The sequence below is a fragment of the Cydia amplana genome, chromosome 21 (genome assembly GCF_948474715.1).
Source record: "Cydia amplana chromosome 21, ilCydAmpl1.1, whole genome shotgun sequence".
Taxonomy (NCBI): domain Eukaryota; kingdom Metazoa; phylum Arthropoda; class Insecta; order Lepidoptera; family Tortricidae; genus Cydia; species Cydia amplana.
In genome coordinates this window covers 5455560-5474341 of record NC_086089.1, presented here as the reverse complement: position 1 = coordinate 5474341, position 18782 = coordinate 5455560, and the positions used below count along the sequence as shown (strand labels likewise).

Genomic DNA, 18782 nt, shown 5'->3' with positions numbered 1-18782 from the left:
GCGTCGACGCACCAATGTCTCGGTGCGGTGCAGAGGGCTTATCGCGAACCACGTTCGACGTGTTACCTCCCTGTCACACTTACGTACGTATTTACAAGTGCGACAGAGAGGCAACACGTCGAACGTGGTTCGCGGTAGGCGCTCTGTAATGTGTTAAGGCTATTACGCGCCACCGACCGCACTTCTAGGCACTAGTAATGACTAATGAGGTTATTCCATCGATGTCACGCAGAATGTAATGGTCCTAAAGTGAAACGGTTTCAATTTTCAGACCTTAATAAAATTCAGTTTTGTCCGTGGGGACCAATGGCCTATACTACTCTTTGGCCTAATGTTGCTAGGCATAAAATCTGGCTGTCAGCGCCACACTACTTTTTAACTCAGAAAAAAAAAGTTGTCTTATGTCAACGCAAACAAAACTATGTCAAATTTGTTGTAAATTTCGTGTAACAAAACATACAAAATCAGACCAAATTTAATGTGCAGAAACCCATGTGCCCCTTTTATTTTCATTTTAAGTGAACCTGCTTCATGATGGCTGAAAAGTAAGTATTGCGGACAATGTTTGTTGCAAACAAACTATTGTTGATGTCAACATGCTTTTTCTTATCATAAATGCAGATTTTTCCGTTTTTAATTGGTTTACTATACTTTATTTTGTAAACAATACTTCTACACATGGTTATTACATAATTATTAATGATTGTGCTGCGTACATTCTAATGTAAGGCCATAAGATTGTATAAATTATCACAGTCACATCAGTTCCTTTTATTATTTACGCTTATTTGTTGTCGAGATAATTTCAACGCTACGCTACGGTCAAATGTGATTTACACGCAAGACATACTCATTATCCTTCAGAATGCTATTAAGTTTTATTGTTGTTTGTAAGTGGGAAATGTTATTTATGAAGTTAAATAGGTCACATACAGAAACTAGCTTACGAACTACATAACAGGATATAACCAGTACACTTGTGCTTATTGCGATTAGGTTTCTTTACTGCAGGTAGATAACCTATAATGTTTTTAGTTATTACCAAAATGTATGTTTATTAATTTACTTAAATTAATTATGTTAAGGAGAAAAATCTATGTTGGTATATCGTCAGGTGAGAATACGTTTGTGCCATACGCCACTTACATTGGTTTACAGGAGAGGGAAAAGAAGCAAAAAAAAATATTTCTCAAAAAGTTTTACATTTGGGAAATATTGAACTTATTTATCATTTAGGCACATATATTTACTATTTATAGAACTATACAAATATTGTGAATATAGTGGTAATCATGAAATAAAAGCATTTTTATTATTGCCATATCCATTTTTGATGAGTAAATGTTAAACGTACAATGTATGATATGACACAAAAGTTGTGGATATGTCATACTTTTGTGATAATTTTCCGTTAATAAAGTGAAAATATCCTAAAGTAAAATGTGGATATGGCACAACATTTTTACCGATTAGTGTCAATTATAGCATATTTTTTGTTATTTTAGAAATCATTAAAAAACGATTTTGCTCAAAAATGGATATGGCACAAACATATTCTCAGCCGGCGATATGTTGGAGTCAAGGACTATTTACTGTAATAATAGTTGGACCAAGCTCTCTGCATGTACTTTGCAAAAAGAGTGTAAAAGTTGAAGCGCCAACATCATCCTCGCATTGTCCCGGCATTTTGCCATGGCTCATGGGAGCCTGCGGTCCGCTTGGCAACTAATCCCAAGAATTGGCATAGGTACTAGTTTTTACGAAAGCAACTGCCATCTGACCTTTCAACCCAGAGGATAAACTAGGCCTTATTGGGATAAGTCCGGTTTCCTCACGATGTTTTCCTTCACCAAAAAGCAATTGGTAAATATCAAATGATATTTTGTACATAAGTTCCAAAAACCTCATTGGTACCAGCCGGGGTTTGAACCCTTTTCAAAGTTGAAGTGCCAAAATAAACATAAAATTGCTATTAAAATATGACATAAAGGGATTTTGACAAATTTGGTGCAGAGTAAGCTTAGACGGAATCAACTAGTTATTTTAATACTTTCATATTGTTCGGCAGGTCTCCTGATGTGCAGGCGAGTGAGCCCAGTACTCCACAAGTGGAACAGCCGTCTGGCAACTGGTGGCACTCTTGGATCACTTCGGCTAAGACCAAGGTATGTCTCATTTTGTCTTTTAAGGCTCCTCATATAGACTCCTATGGTCTATCATACAAGAAAGTTTGCAGTTCACTGATTTAAACTTTCACAATTCTTACACATTATTAAATTGTACAATGGGATTTAATCGCGTATCTAAGTTTGATTTCCGACGTTTCGAGGATGGTGTTGTCCCCGTCTCAGAGAAGACTGGCTAAAGTTGACATCAACAATTCAACATCTTGTAGCCGCGCGAGTTGGTTTGTGTTTAAATACGCAATTAAGTCCATTTGTACAATTTAATAAAGTTTGCAGTGGATTTTAAATCAAGACTGATGGCAAGTAAATTGAATATCATTTGAATGCAACAATGGAAAAACAAAATTGCCTTATCTCAGCTTGTAGACAGACTTAATAGACAAATAGACTTAAAAAACTTAGATATAGGTACCCAATATACCCATTTATATAGCAATTAACATGACTGTAAATATTGAATATGAAAAAAATTCTTCTTAGTATACTATAGGAGCTATACAACTTTTGAAGTATTGTTTTAAATTTCAAGGTTGGTCTCAATAGTTTATGCGACAACTCACAGCCTATAACTATTAGTTAGTCACTTTAAATATTTGTAAATTATCTCAATGTAACATGATTTATTTGTCATTGTTTGTTTCTCTATTACAATACAACATATAAACTTGGTGGCAATATAAGCTAATAATGTGTCTTTGACATTGCTTATCTCTCTCACTCTCTCATCTTTGAGTTTATCGCAGTTGCATCCTTTGGAGCCCAAGGTCCAGTAAAAATACCCCTCATATGCATTAATTAGTTTATTATAATAGTCTTATTAGTAAATTATCTCTTGCAAATAACACAGGCGGGCAAATAATGTTGCAATACATTCTTGAGTGTATGCTAATTATAATACCGTTCACTTGTTCAAATATGGATTATTTTTATAACTACTACCAACATATGAGTCATATTGAGTGCATAAAAAAACGAATTTAGTTTTTCGCCCTCCCGCGTGCTCGGCTAGCAACTAGCTAATAACGAAATTAAAGGACAGCTCAAGGATCAAAAGGAGAGTCCATATAATTGCTTGATGCTTCACTGGGCAATGCATTTTAATGGACGTTGCAGGCCGGTGCGCTTGCGCAAATGGCTCGTGATCAAATGTAATTGACAATTTGCGATATGGTTGTATCAATGTTTATTTATACATAGGTATAGTGACATTATACCTACAATATAATAATAAAAACAGTACAGAAAGAAAACAGCAACAGAAGTAGATATAACAATGGGTGGTCTTATCGCTAAAAAGCGATCAGATCTTTAGGTACCTACCAGTTTGGAACAAACTTAACTATTAGTTCCTAACTACATTTTTTTAAAGAATTTCCTCATTTAGAGTCCCATCTACTATACTACCTACCAAATCTTATTCTCTAAAAACTTTGAGAAATTTAATACTTGGCAAAAAAAGCTATGGCGATGACCTTAATTAAATTAAAGCTCATCTGTTAATTTATCTTTGCCTGATAAGCCGTGATTTCGATAAAAAAATGGGTCGAGCCAATGCATGTTTTGGTAAATCAATAACAAACTATAATTTCAATTTTGGTAATCAAATTATAGACGTATGCACTAATTTTTATATCTTAATAATCTTATTATGAGCTTTATCACGCGATAACGGCTTTATCTTATTTAAACTGTACTATAATATTTATGATGCATATTGCGGACCCGAAAAGAAAATCTCGTGATAACAGAAAACACAATCTCTTCAAAATCAAAAATCTTACCATGGGTGTGTGTGGTTTAACCTTTTGGACGCCAATGACCGATATATCCGCACCGTAGGTTCAACGCCAAAGACCGATTAATCGGTCACATATCACAGAGCAACATAGACCTACGTGCATATGCATAAAGTTCAATTTCAGTTTTGACACTTCGGTGACGTGGCGTCAGCGTGACAGCTTTTGTGTTTGACTCGGCGTCGAAAAGGTTAATGAGTTTACCCTTAATTAGAAATGTAAAACAGGTCGATTTAGCTCTTTGTGTCCTCTCGGCCGTGCGTAGTGACCAGGTTTCACTTCCTCGGATTTCGTGTGTGTACGTAGTTTTGACACAATCACAATCCCCCCTAACCTAAGGGATGCATTGTCAATCTAGATCAAAACACTGATTTCAAATTTCACGATTTAAATAAAATCTGCTAAATCAAGAAGTTTGGATTCAAATGAAGTGCCGTTTTTTGTTGACGTATACTTGATGAAATGAATCATTACAATATTTAATCCTATATGGTTCTGATCTCTTTAATATTTTAACGAACAAATGCCTGTACTGATTTATAAGTCATGATAGGTTATAGGCGTTTCAAAATTAAAGCGCTTACCTTGTGACAAATTGTACAAGTTGCCTTTCTTTCGTCGCACCTGGGCACGCGAGCAACGTGCCAACGAGTTCCCGCACACCGAAAGAGAAAGAGACGAGCTTATGTTTAACAACGAGTATGACAAAGATGGATGGAATGCGAAAATTAATAAAAAAATTACAAATTTATTCGGAGGCACAGAACAGAAATAAATATGGAAGTATTTTTTATACTCCTCAAGTACGAGTATAACCAATCTATAGTTTTAATATCATTCTGTATCACAAAATATCTGGCTCAACACAAGATTGTATCCCAGTTAGCCGTCAGCAAGTTGTGTCTGTGTGTATTTTCTATCGATATATGTATGTATAACCACTTTTGTATTGTATTCCAGTCAGCGGAGGTATACTCTATGGTCAAAAAGGACCTGGACGAGATTGGCTCCGCAGTGAAGAGTGAAGCAAGCCATGTGTTCAGCACAACGTCTTCGGCACTCGGGAAGACGCTGAAGGTAAGTAATTCAGAACAAGTTTATCTGTGAAATGTCAGTATAGATTTTTTTGAACCAATTATCACTTTGCTGGCCAAAATAGTTTTTGAAGTGAAAACTTCTTTAGCGGCGCTGTGCACTTTTTGAGGTGGGGAAAAAATGTTAAACTCGAGACAGATCACGTGACCGTAACACGATCACGTGACCGTAAGATGAACACGTAACCTGATCGAAAAACTGTTACATGTAATGTCATTGAGTCTTTTTTAGTGATTTAAATGCCATCTAGTGAGTTTCGCTCTAACTGGTATTAATATAACTCGAGTACTGTACTGTTAGTACAGTGATGTGCTTAGGGATTTCAAGTAATGCGACGAAATAACGCTAGATGGCGTTAACCTCAATTATACATAGTGCATTTTGCACTAGTCATTGAGTTTTCACTTCTGCCGGCACTCCCTGAGTGCAACCCGTTTTTTTTAAATAGTAAGGTTACTATCTTTAGATATATTCTTTGTTTCAGCTGGATGAGCCAGAGTCACCAGCAAATGTGATGAAGAAAAGTCTCAGCACTTTTATTGGTAAGCATTTATTTTTAATATTGTATTTTTAAACCACCAGCTATCACTGGAAGCGGCATTAGCAGAGAGACGTTTTCAATGTCCCTTTCTTGTATATAGTTAACCTTTTCCACGCCGTGTCAAACACAAAAGCTGTCACTCTGACGTCCCATCATTGAAGTGTCAAAACTGAAGTTGAACTTTATGTATATGCACGTAGGTCGATGTTGCTCTGTGGTCTTTGACCGATTAATCGGTCTTTGGCGTTGAACCTACGGTGCGGATATATCGGTCATTGGCATCCAAAAGGTTAATAGGTATAGTTAATATAGTTTTAAGGAAACAAATATTGTGCCCTGACAGGCAAATTATAGTGATTCCACTAAAATACATATGATGTCATCCACCTTTCTGTAACGCCTATAATTATGCAATAAATGATTATCGTACCTTAACTTATCTTTACTACGGCAAAGTGGAAAATAATTATAGGGGAACCAAAATAAGTCAGAAGCAAGCATCTTTTGACTGGCATTATGATTATTATTATTCGTACCGTCAAGTGGGATAACGGGGACAAGATCCCAGGAGGGATAACACTAGTCAAAAGTAATTATTCCCAAGAGATATTAGTCTGTTGCGAACGCAATTTTTTATTTATATAAAAATATTCCTTACGCAGCCGTCGGGTTCGGCTAGTATTCGGAGGCTTTTTCTAAAATTCCAATAGCAGCGCTCCACATATATTGTATCGCGGCCAATCAGAGGCACCTATGTTTAAAACCAGGGATGTAACGGATGTGGTTTTATCGGAACCGAAAGCGGAACCAGATGTTTTAAATTTAGTTTATCGGAACCAGAAACGGAATCGGAACCGAAAACGGAACCGGAACCGGAGCCTGAGTCAGTACTATCAGTAGGTATACATTACACAACACATACGAATAGGTACTTTAAATTCGAAAACACGGATAAACCAGAACATCTAATTACTGCAGCACGTGGCAAGCGGGGCTATGAGCGAATGACTGGTATAAACCTGTTGGTTTTTGATGTACACCGCTCATGTCCCGCTGCCGCGCTAAGCATTGACATCCGATATAACTTCCGTTTCAAAAGTAACGGAACCGGAACAGAAACGGATGTGTAATACCAAACGGAAGTTCCGACTTAACGGAAACGGAAACGGAGCTCTGTAACATCCCTGTTTAAAACCATTTTGTACTGATCAAACATTGCAAATCACTGTTTCATCAGCCTCCATACAATAACCACCACTTCTACATTTTTAACCGTTTTGGCAAGAACCCTTTGTAACCAGTATCTTTGGAAGATTATATCAGTTCACTAAGAATCGGAGCTTTTTATTTGAGTCGTCGAGATCCTGACCTGCACGTCGGCTACAAGGTCTTAGGGTCTATTTTTTCCACTAGCTAGATTACTTAGTTCATAATAATCATAATAAAAATAAAATATTGTTTAAAGTTATCCCATCCGTCCCCAGTTGCACTTGACGGTAATATTACTAATTCTTCCAGCGACTTATTTAAATAAAGGTTTAAACTATCACTTGATTGTTGTCCAGGACAAGTGAGCACAGTCCTCAACCCTGAACCAGATGACGAAGATGACACGGAGGTCATCTTGTCTTCTGGAGACACCACTATGCTGTCCACATACAAGGTCAGTTCCACTTACAGCCTTTATCAACCTCTTTAAAATTTATCTAACAAACTGGACGATATCTTCCACGATTTACCGTTACCAATAAGAGTGTATAGAGAGTTACTGTCATGGTAAATTTGCCACAGAGTACATTTACTGCCATCTCACAGACAGAAGATTAAAACTGTTAGAACGCCATTTGACTTTGATACTTATTCTTTCACTGATATGTGTTAATTTGTTAAATATGAAAAAGTAACGCCATCTACTCGACAGTTGGTCAAAGGTATTTCGCCATCGCTCGAAAAGATTGACCATACCTTTGGCCTAGTCTCACAGTTTTAATCTTCTGTCGAAAGATGGCATTACTGTGGCTACACATTTAATTTGACAATTTTTCACTATTTAAAATTATCTTTGCCGTTACAGTTGCCATGATAAAGTACATAAGGGCCTATTAAATCTCTTGTTCCAAAATCTTTCGTGCGCTACCATTTTCTGTAGCTACAGCACATTCCCTTTCTTCCAACTCTAAACTTTTAGTTATATGCTACTGGCTAGTTGAGATTTGTAAAAAGACCCTGGCACTCGCCAATTCTGACAAAGGACCACAAACCCAGGGGAGATTCTGACGTATGACAACCCTAAATTAGGTCGAAGTCCATTTTTGGAATAACCTGAATAAATACATCTTGTGTATCTCAATAGCTCGATAGCTCAAAGCGACTGTCCCGCTCTGGCCGAGATATAGACACAGAATAAGTATTAGTATTATCATACAGAACGGCCACGCATCATCCCGCCCCGACTCGCTTTACCTCGCCCCGTGCTCGCCCCGCGACATGAATCTGGCGGTCTTCTGGCGTGCTCTCAGTAAAGCGACTTTTACCTACACATACACAATGACGCGTGTACAGACGTGCCGCGCACACATATAAACGCAAATGATTTTTAGGGTTCCGTACCCAAAGGGCGAAAAACGGGACCCTATTACTAAGACTCCGCTGTCCGTCCGTCCGTCCGTCCGTCCGTTTGTCACCAGGCTGTATCTCACGAACCGTGATAGCTAGACAGTTGAAATTTTCACAGATGATGTATTTCTGTTGCCGCTATAACAACAAATACTAAAAACAGAATAAAATAAAGATTTAAGTGGGGCTCCCATACAACAAACGTGATTTTTGACCGAAGTTAAGCAACGTCGGGCGGGGTCAGTACTTGGATGGGTGACCGTTGTTTTGCTTGTTTTTTGTTGATGGTGCGGAACCCTCCGTGCGCGAGTCCGACTCGCACTTGGCCGGTTTTTTTGATGTATGGCGTGTCCGCCCTGTGATATAGATTATTTTAACTTTTAGTAACGTTTCTACATAGTATAAGAACCAAATTTAAAACTTATTAACATTTCAGAAAGAGCTAGAAGCCCTCCAACGCGTAGACGCGACATACCTCGTCCCAGCTTCGAGCCCTGAGCTCGAGGCATGGCGTGCCTCCCTCGAGCTGGGCTCGGAGCTGATCTCGCCCGGCTCGGCCGCCAAACGCCTCGCCGCCAGCCCGCTGCTGCGCTCGATGTATGACAAGCTTGTGCCTGATGCCGTCACTCATGAAGATTTTTGGGAGAGGTAGGTTGGGCCCGAGTAGTACCTATGTGTGTGTGTGTGTGTGTGTGTATGTATGCACACATATGTTTATGCGTGCGTGCGCCCGTGCGTGTGTAGTCGTGTGTGTGCGTATGCGGATAGCGGAGCTGCTGCTACAATAAAATAATAGTATTTTATGCAACCGTTGTTTAAGAGAGGTTAAAAAAGGCGAGTGGCGTGAGTAACCATTTGAGGCGAAGCCGAAAATTGTTAATAAAGACGCCACGAGTATTTTTTGACTAGCAGTTAAACAACGTTGCATACAATACTTTTTCTACGACCAAGCACTTACTTTGAAATAAAATTGAAAATTTAACAAATCTTTTCAATTCAAGAAGTAGCAAAAATATAGGGTACGGGCGGGAAACGAATGAATGAATGAATGAAATTAAAAAAAAAACATGTCTATGGTTCACTTATTTGTCAGAGATGACATTTAAAATAAGGTTGGCAACACTGTATTTCATTCAATATTTTTTAAGTGGTCATTACACGAAGTATCGTAAAATCGCTAAAAAGATACTGCGTGTATGCACAAATTCTTTTTTGGGGAATAGACTAAAGACTTGTCTTGACAACTATAAGGTAGGGTTTTAAAGGTGTGTGCACGACCCTTTAAATGACAGATAAAAGTACGGGAGTAGAAAAATAAATAAACATTATAGGAAATTCTTACACAGATTGAGTAAGTCCCACAGTAAGCTCAAGAAGGTTTGTGTTGTGGGTACTCAGACAACGATATATATAATATACAAATACATAGAAATATCTGTGCTCATCACACAAATGAATTCCCTTACCGGGATTCGAACCCGCGGCTTCACAGGCAGGGTCACTACCCACTAGGCCAGACCAGTCGTCAAATTATGTTTAATTTTGGAGATAATTCATATTGCTCTATGATTTGAAGTAGCTGAAACAATATTAAAATGTTAATTTTTCGTCAGGTACCTGTTCCGTGTAGCGTTGCTGCAGGACCGCTTGGCGGCCGCCGCGCGTAAGCTGCCGGCTACAGATACTGACCCTGTACTGGCGCATTTACCCCGACAACAAACCGAGCCTATACAACAGTATGTATCACTATATCATTTAAAACATTTCTGGTTTGACATTTTGCTAAGACATACAACAAACCTATGCCATTTTGAATAATTTCCAAGAACTTATTCGACATTTCGAAAATTTCACGAAAATCGGTTGAAAACCTAACACGAAACCTTCGCTTCGCTCGGTCAGTTATACAAATATGTGGTAATCTCAATTATTATATTTCAGGAGCCCCAAGAAAGTACTATCCGGTGTCGAAACTGAAGTAGAGGATGAACCGAGCGAGCAGAGCGAGTCGACCGAGCCATTGGTACTGGCTGACACTGTGACTTGGGAGGACGGTGAGTAAGTTATTATACGATTTGTTACGTTATCGACTAACACGACAGCGAAGTTGACGAGCGAAGCGAGCCAAGCGAGCCGAGCGAGCCATTGGTACTGGCTGACACTGTGACTTGGGAGGACGGTGAGTAAGTTATTATACGATTTGTTACGTTATCGACTAACACGACAGCGAAGTTGACGAGCGAAGCGAGCCAAGCGAGCCGAGCGAGCCATTGGTACTGGCTGACACTGTGACTTGGGAGGACGGTGAGTAAGTTATTATACGATTTGTTACGATATCGACTAACACGACAGCGAAGTTGACGAGCGAAGCGAGCCAAGCGAGTCGACCGAGCCATTGGTACTGGCTGACACTGTGACTTGGGAGGACGGTGAGTAAGTTATTATACGATTTGTTACGATATCGACTAACACGACAGCGAAGTTGACGAGCGAAGCGAGCCAAGCGAGCCGAGCGAGCCATTGGTACTGGCTGACACTGTGACTTGGGAGGACGGTGAGTAAGTTATTATACGATTTGTTACGATATCGACTAACACGACAGCGAAGTTGACGAGCGAAGCGAGCCAAGCGAGCCGAGCGAGCCATTGGTACTGGCTGACACTGTGACTTGGGAGGACGGTGAGTAAGTTATTATACGATTTGTTACGATATCGACTAAGTTGTCGAGCCAAGCGAGCAAAGCGCGCTGACCGAGCCATTGGTACTGGCTGACACTGTGACTTGGGAGGACGGTGAGTAAGTTATTATACGATTTGTTACGATATGAACTAACACGACAGCGAAGTTGACGAGCGAAGCGAGCCAAGCGAGCCGAGCGAGCCATTGGTACTGGCTGACACTGTGACTTGGGAGGACGGTGAGTAAGTTATTATACGATTTGTTACGATATCGACTAACACGACAGCGAAGTTGACGAGCGAAGCGAGCCAAGCGAGCCGAGCGAGCCATTGGTACTGGCTGACACTGTGACTTGGGAGGACGGTGAGTAAGTTATTATACGATTTGTTACGATATCGACTAACACGACAGCGAAGTTGACGAGCGAAGCGAGCCAAGCGAGCCGAGCGAGCCATTGGTACTGGCTGACACTGTGACTTGGGAGGACGGTGAGTAAGTTATTATACGATTTGTTACGATATCGACTAACACGACAGCGAAGTTGACGAGCGAAGCGAGCCAAGCGAGCCGAGCGAGCCATTGGTACTGGCTGACACTGTGACTTGGGAGGACGGTGAGTAAGTTATTATACGATTTGTTACGATATCGACTAACACGACAGCGAAGTTGACGAGCGAAGCGAGCCAAGCGAGCCGAGCGAGCCATTGGTACTGGCTGACACTGTGACTTGGGAGGACGGTGAGTAAGTTATTATACGATTTGTTACGATATCGACTAACACGACAGCGAAGTTGACGAGCGAAGCGAGCCAAGCGAGCCGAGCGAGCCATTGGTACTGGCTGACACTGTGACTTGGGAGGACGGTGAGTAAGTTATTATACGATTTGTTACGATATCGACTAACACGACAGCGAAGTTGACGAGCGAAGCGAGCCAAGCGAGCCGAGCGAGCCATTGGTACTGGCTGACACTGTGACTTGGGAGGACGGTGAGTAAGTTATTATACGATTTGTTACGATATCGACTAACACGACAGCGAAGTTGACGAGCGAAGCGAGCCAAGCGAGCCGAGCGAGCCATTGGTACTGGCTGACACTGTGACTTGGGAGGACGGTGAGTAAGTTATTATACGATTTGTTACGATATCGACTAACACGACAGCGAAGTTGACGAGCGAAGCGAGCCAAGCGAGCCGAGCGAGCCATTGGTACTGGCTGACACTGTGACTTGGGAGGACGGTGAGTAAGTTATTATACGATTTGTTACGATATCGACTAACACGACAGCGAAGTTGACGAGCGAAGCGAGCCAAGCGAGCCGAGCGAGCCATTGGTACTGGCTGACACTGTGACTTGGGAGGACGGTGAGTAAGTTATTATACGATTTGTTACGATATCGACTAAGTTGTCGAGCCAAGCGAGCAAAGCGCGCTGACCGAGCCATTGGTACTGGCTGACACTGTGACTTGGGAGGACGGTGAGTAAGTTATTATACGATTTGTTACGATATGAACTAACACGACAGCGAAGTTGACGAGCGAAGCGAGCCAAGCGAGCCGAGCGAGCCATTGGTACTGGCTGACACTGTGACTTGGGAGGACGGTGAGTAAGTTATTATACGATTTGTTACGATATCGACTAACACGACAGCGAAGTTGACGAGCGAAGCGAGCCAAGCGAGCCGAGCGAGCCATTGGTACTGGCTGACACTGTGACTTGGGAGGACGGTGAGTAAGTTATTATACGATTTGTTACGATATCGACTAAGTTGTCGAGCCAAGCGAGCAAAGCGCGCTGACCGAGCCATTGGTACTGGCTGACACTGTGACTTGGGAGGACGGTGAGTAAGTTATTATACGATTTGTTACGATATGAACTAACACGACAGCGAAGTTGACGAGCGAAGCGAGCCAAGCGAGCCGAGCGAGCCATTGGTACTGGCTGACACTGTGACTTGGGAGGACGGTGAGTAAGTTATTATACGATTTGTTACGATATCGACTAAGTTGTCGAGCCAAGCGAGCAAAGCGCGCTGACCGAGCCATTGGTACTGGCTGACACTGTGACTTGGGAGGACGGTGAGTAAGTTATTATACGATTTGTTACGATATGAACTAACACGACAGCGAAGTTGACGAGCGAAGCGAGCCAAGCGAGCCGAGCGAGCCATTGGTACTGGCTGACACTGTGACTTGGGAGGACGGTGAGTAAGTTATTATACGATTTGTTACGATATCGACTAACACGACAGCGAAGTTGACGAGCGAAGCGAGCCAAGCGAGCCGAGCGAGCCATTGGTACTGGCTGACACTGTGACTTGGGAGGACGGTGAGTAAGTTATTATACGATTTGTTACGATATCGACTAACACGACAGCGAAGTTGACGAGCGAAGCGAGCCAAGCGAGCCGAGCGAGCCATTGGTACTGGCTGACACTGTGACTTGGGAGGACGGTGAGTAAGTTATTATACGATTTGTTACGATATCGACTAACACGACAGCGAAGTTGACGAGCGAAGCGAGCCAAGCGAGCCGAGCGAGCCATTGGTACTGGCTGACACTGTGACTTGGGAGGACGGTGAGTAAGTTATTATACGATTTGTTACGATATCGACTAACACGACAGCGAAGTTGACGAGCGAAGCGAGCCAAGCGAGCCGAGCGAGCCATTGGTACTGGCTGACACTGTGACTTGGGAGGACGGTGAGTAAGTTATTATACGATTTGTTACGATATCGACTAACACGACAGCGAAGTTGACGAGCGAAGCGAGCCAAGCGAGCCGAGCGAGCCATTGGTACTGGCTGACACTGTGACTTGGGAGGACGGTGAGTAAGTTATTATACGATTTGTTACGATATCGACTAACACGACAGCGAAGTTGACGAGCGAAGCGAGCCAAGCGAGCCGAGCGAGCCATTGGTACTGGCTGACACTGTGACTTGGGAGGACGGTGAGTAAGTTATTATACGATTTGTTACGATATCGACTAACACGACAGCGAAGTTGACGAGTCAAGCGAGCCGAGCGAACCGAGCGAGCCTTTGGTACTGGCTGACACTGTGACTTGGGAGGACGGTGAGTAAGTTATTATACGATTTGTTACGATATGAACTAACACGACAGCGAAGTTGACGAGCGAAGCGAGCCAAGCGAGCCGAGCGAGCCATTGGTACTGGCTGACACTGTGACTTGGGAGGACGGTGAGTAAGTTATTATACGATTTGTTACGATATCGACTAACACGACAGCGAAGTTGACGAGTCAAGCGAGCCGAGCGAACCGAGCGAGCCTTTGGTACTGGCTGACACTGTGACTTGGGAGGACGGTGAGTAAGTTATTATACGATTTGTTACGATATGAACTAACACGACAGCGAAGTTGACGAGCCAAGCGAGCAAAGCGAGCCGAGCGAGCCATTGGTACTGGCTGACACTGTGACTTGGGAGGACGGTGAGTAAGTTATTATACGATTTGTTACGATATCGACTAACACGACAGCGAAGTTGACGAGTCAAGCGAGCCGAGCGAACCGAGCGAGCCTTTGGTACTGGCTGACACTGTGACTTGGGAGGACGGTGAGTAAGTTATTATACGATATGAACTAACACGACAGCGAAGTTGACGAGCCAAGCGAGCAAAGCGCGCTGACCGAACCTTTGGTACTAGCTGACACTGTCACTTGGGAGGATGTTGAGTTCTTACCGCTAGGCCACCAGTGCTTCTAGCGCTTCTATTTGACAGCCTAAAATCGACCTTATGGTTTTTAATCTAGAATTGAATTTAGGATTGTAATTTCGGACGTAATATTGCATTCACGGGACTCGAGGGTTTACACATGTATTAACACTAGTAATAGCCTAATCAGAAATCAGAATAATAAATGTCAATATGTGTCCTGAACAAAAATTCTATGTTCTCTTCACAGAAGACTTCGCGAATGACGTGGAACTGACCGAAGAACAACAAACGCTACTTCTAGAAGAATACGAGAAGGAAATATCCAGCAAGAAGACAAAACAGACATCATCCCGCGACTTAGCCAACAACAACATCAAAAACAACAAGAAAAACACTGGCAACACTAAACAGGAAAATAAGAATGGCGTCAAAAAAGGTAAATCTGACGACACTGGCAGCACTAAACAGAAAAATAAAAATGGCGTCAAAAAAGGTAAATCTGACGTTTGTGGAAACGATTTGGTGGAAGACTATTTTGGGGAAAAAGAGGTGAAAGATGATGCCAGCGCCAATTCGGATGAGAGTTGGGAGAAATTTGACATAGACGAAGATAAAGCTTAATCCGGCCATAGAGTAGAATAAATCATCTTATGAGAGCTTTGCTCTGTAAGATTACTAGGTTAATGCGGCCAAATCAGTCTGTGGGAAATTCCGTAGAATTTTTCTTTTTTTAGGGTTCCGTACCCAAAGGGTAAAACGGGACCCTATTACTAAGACTCCGCTGTCCGTCCGTCCGTCCGCCCGTCCGTCCGTCCGTCCGCCCGTCTGTCACCAGGCTGTATCTCACGAACCGTGATAGCTAGACAGTTGAAATTTTCACAGATGATGTATTTTTGTTGCCGATATAACAACAAATACTAAAAACAGAATAAAATAAAGATTTAAGTGGGGCTCCCATACAACAAACGTGATTTTTGACCGAAGTTAAGCAACGTTGGGCGGGGTCAGTACTTGGATGGGTGACCGTTTTTATAGATAATGGTACGGAACCCTTCGTTTGCGAGTCCGACTCGCACTTGGCCGGTTTTTTTTTAACCGTAGGCAATGCCGCTTTTGACTTGAACACATTCAGTGCGGAAAACCCGACTGTCGGGTATTTTATGATTCCGTTCCCAGGCCGGACGACCCGATAGTTGGGATCGTGGTACTACAGCTATATATGACGATTTTTTGTGGCCTGGCGCGGATGTCTAGTTTGGCTGGGTGGCAATGAATGTGATAAAACCACTGACAATCCAACCTCTAGACTGAGCTTAGGCCAATTCTTTCATAAAACCGATGCTGCCAAAAATACGGGGGTGCGGGGGACGAGGTGAGCGAATCCCGTGCCGTGATTGGTCCGTTCAAAGACACCGACCAATCACGGCACGGGATTGACTCGAAGATGGAGTAACGCTACCATATGTGTGGCAGAGGGGGTAGCGCGACTATGCTATGTCTAGAGGTTGGATTGTCTGTGGATAAAACTAAAAACCATCGCTGTCGTGTACAGTCTGCAGCAAAAGTTGCTAAGCGGGCGAGATGTTCATAATTACCTTGACACGCTCTTATTCTCTTAACGATAAAGTCGCGTCAAGATAATATTGAACACCTGGCCCGCTTAGCAACTTCTGCTGCTGACTGTAGGTACTATTGTTCGAAAAAAAGCCCCTGTCTACTGAATTTTCCGCAGTAAGATTTGGCCGCTACCTTACATGGTTTTAAATAAGTCTCAAATGTATTTGAAGACGCCCTGAACTACCTTTGACAAAATAATAAAAAAAAATTGTTGTCATCAAAATACAGTAGCGGTTCTGTCTGCTGTAATGACAATGACTGCTCCATTTTGCAAAAAAATACGCCATTAGCTTACATTAATACAATCAAATTTCTAAAAACGGATTTCCAGTACTCACCACCTATAATATCCGTTAGAAAACCAGGTTAAACTTCGAATGAACAGGGAATATTACGCGAAACTCTGCGTAGGTGGCACCACTGCCACAATCAGTCACAATCTAAGCGTCTACCGCAAACGAGAGTCGAAATTTTGTTATCTAACCTCTCTATAACTCTCGCATATTCGAGCGATAAAGAGGCAGATAGCTGAGTTTCGATTTTTGACTTTCCCGGCAGGCCTTTTGTAAGCAAACCGCTTTGATGTATAGATTGTAGCTTTCTAATAGACCCCGAAGGCTAATCCTATTGTCTATGTTAAGAAAAACCGCTCGTGCCACGTGCCACAACCACCTGCATAAAAAATCGGTACTTCGGTTACTGAGTGCCGGCGAGTCGAACGCTACAGAACCAGTCTAACATGTGTCATCGAGATGCGTAACAAAGGCGCGTTATCGGAGAGCGCACCTACACTGGTTTTTTGAGCGTTGGACTAGCCCGCGCTCAGGTGCCAAATAGAATAATTAGGACCCTTTTTTGCAGGTAAGTAGCACGTGCGGTTTTACTGAACAATAGACAATAGGATAAGCCTTCGGGGTCTACTAGAAAGCTACAAACTATATCAATGTCATATTTTACTGTCATATATTAAGGCACAGTATGTATAAGTTACTCTATGGTATACTTACGTCGCTAGTGCTGCACTCTGGCGGCAGAACATTGCAGTAATACTCCCTATTGATTCGTTGCCTTCAATGTCCTCATTCCCTATTGCATTTATTTTCCACCTGTAGTTTTATTTCCTTATGATGGAATTTAATTACAAATCTTGGATTAGTTGCTAGCTTGTTCTTTCTGACAAGTAATTAGCTACATAAGTGCGAGAGAGACGAGTATAACAACCATGATGCGCCTTCTGACGCCATTTTTCTTTTACGTTTTTTACATATGACTGTATATGCCCCAAAAACATTGCTGATAGCACAGACGCGTCATTCAAGTTTTTACACTAAATGTACCCCTTTATCAGACCTTTAGCAAACCTTAAATATTGTCTATTTCTAACATACACAAATGTCAAAATGACAGATCCATGATAAATTAGACAGAAATTTGTTATAATTTAAGATTAAACGTTGCTTTTGTACAGTCGCTATCAGATATATCGGAGCAGCCAAGGCGCTCACAAACATCTGAACACGCCTCTATTGTCAGGTCGTTCGAGTGCGTGTTCAGATATTTTTGAGCACCTCGGCCGCTCCGATATATCTGATGGCGACTGTACCAGCTAAACATTGTCGTAAATGTGATGCGAATGTGCAAATATTTTCTGAAGTGTAAATAATTCTAGGAATTATCGAGTTATGTATCTGTTAAAATCCACGTCCAAAAACAATACCCACGTAATGTAGTACGGTCGCCAACGATATATCTAATCGGCCAAGGTGCTCATAATTATCTGAACACGCCTGTAACATCAGGGGTGCTCAGATGTTTTTGAGCATTTTGACTGCGTCGGTATATAGGAAGGTGAAAACGACATGTAAAAGTGTGATAACCGAGTAACTTATTCTCTAGCTAGCGACCCACGAATCAAAACTTGAGGTCAATTCGAACGTAGATTTTGACATCAACGCGATATCTAAATGATGTCATTTAGATATCAGTCACGCTCGGTGATTGTTGGACATACAAGGGCATGACACTACGTCCGATCGCACGTCGCTCCGAAGTTTGACCGAGACAACATAGCGTTGTTATAGCGACGTCCCGCTCGCACGACGTTCGAATCGGACGCAGTGTGCCATGCACAATAGGGTTCTAGCTAAATTGGACATTCCATAGCGTAAGTATTGGACAACCAATTTAGCTAGGACCTTAGGGTAACAATCGCGGAGCGTGATGGTACTTGTCCGTACATGTATTCGCGCGAGTGAGACGCACGGGCGAATAATAACAAAGTAATTCGGACGTATAAATGTACCTAAGTTTGAATTGGCCTTCTTGCCAAGACAAAAGCAATTTTGATTTGTCAAAGTTAAGATTCAAAATACAATGGAACGGGAGGCCTTTTTAAAGGACTCTGGGCAGCTCGAGGATAGAAATAATTATAAAGTACGATATAGATAGTAGTAAGTAGTCTAATAGTGTTATTCATCTTTTCTATACGTTCGGTAAGGCAAAGATTCATTGATTGTATAAGACGTATAAAATCCAAGAAAATTTCGTGCTTCTAATTTGACAGCTGTTCAAG

General features: G+C 41.9%; 1 protein-coding gene across 2 annotated transcripts; it reads left to right on the top strand.

The window, feature by feature from the left end:
* The first annotated feature begins 346 nt into the window (after nt 1-346).
* Nucleotides 347-15250, top strand: LOC134657828 (BSD domain-containing protein 1-like). Of its 2 annotated transcripts, XM_063513402.1 has the most exons (10): nt 348-545; nt 2069-2165; nt 4943-5059; nt 5562-5619; nt 7184-7281; nt 8671-8882; nt 9848-9970; nt 10176-10288; nt 14841-15029; nt 15087-15244. In XM_063513402.1, the coding sequence occupies exons 1-10, from the start codon at nt 532-534 to the stop codon at nt 15212-15214; spliced, it is 1149 nt and encodes a 382-aa protein (XP_063369472.1). In that variant the 5' UTR covers nt 348-531; the 3' UTR covers nt 15215-15244. The 2 variants fall into 2 exon arrangements, with proteins under 2 accessions (XP_063369470.1, XP_063369472.1); XM_063513400.1 differs by having other exon boundaries at nt 347-545; nt 14841-15250.
* The last annotated feature ends 3532 nt before the right edge of the window (nt 15251-18782 follow it).

What these genes read in the sequence shown, in the direction of transcription:
- LOC134657828 (XM_063513400.1), top strand. An exon ending in AAGTCTCAGCACTTTTATTG is followed by an intron (nt 5,620 to 7,183) that starts GTAAGCATTTAT and finishes ATTGTTGTCCAG; the next exon opens with GACAAGTGAGCACAGTCCTC. An exon ending in CAAACCGAGCCTATACAACA is followed by an intron (nt 9,971 to 10,175) that starts GTATGTATCACT and finishes ATTATATTTCAG; the next exon opens with GAGCCCCAAGAAAGTACTAT.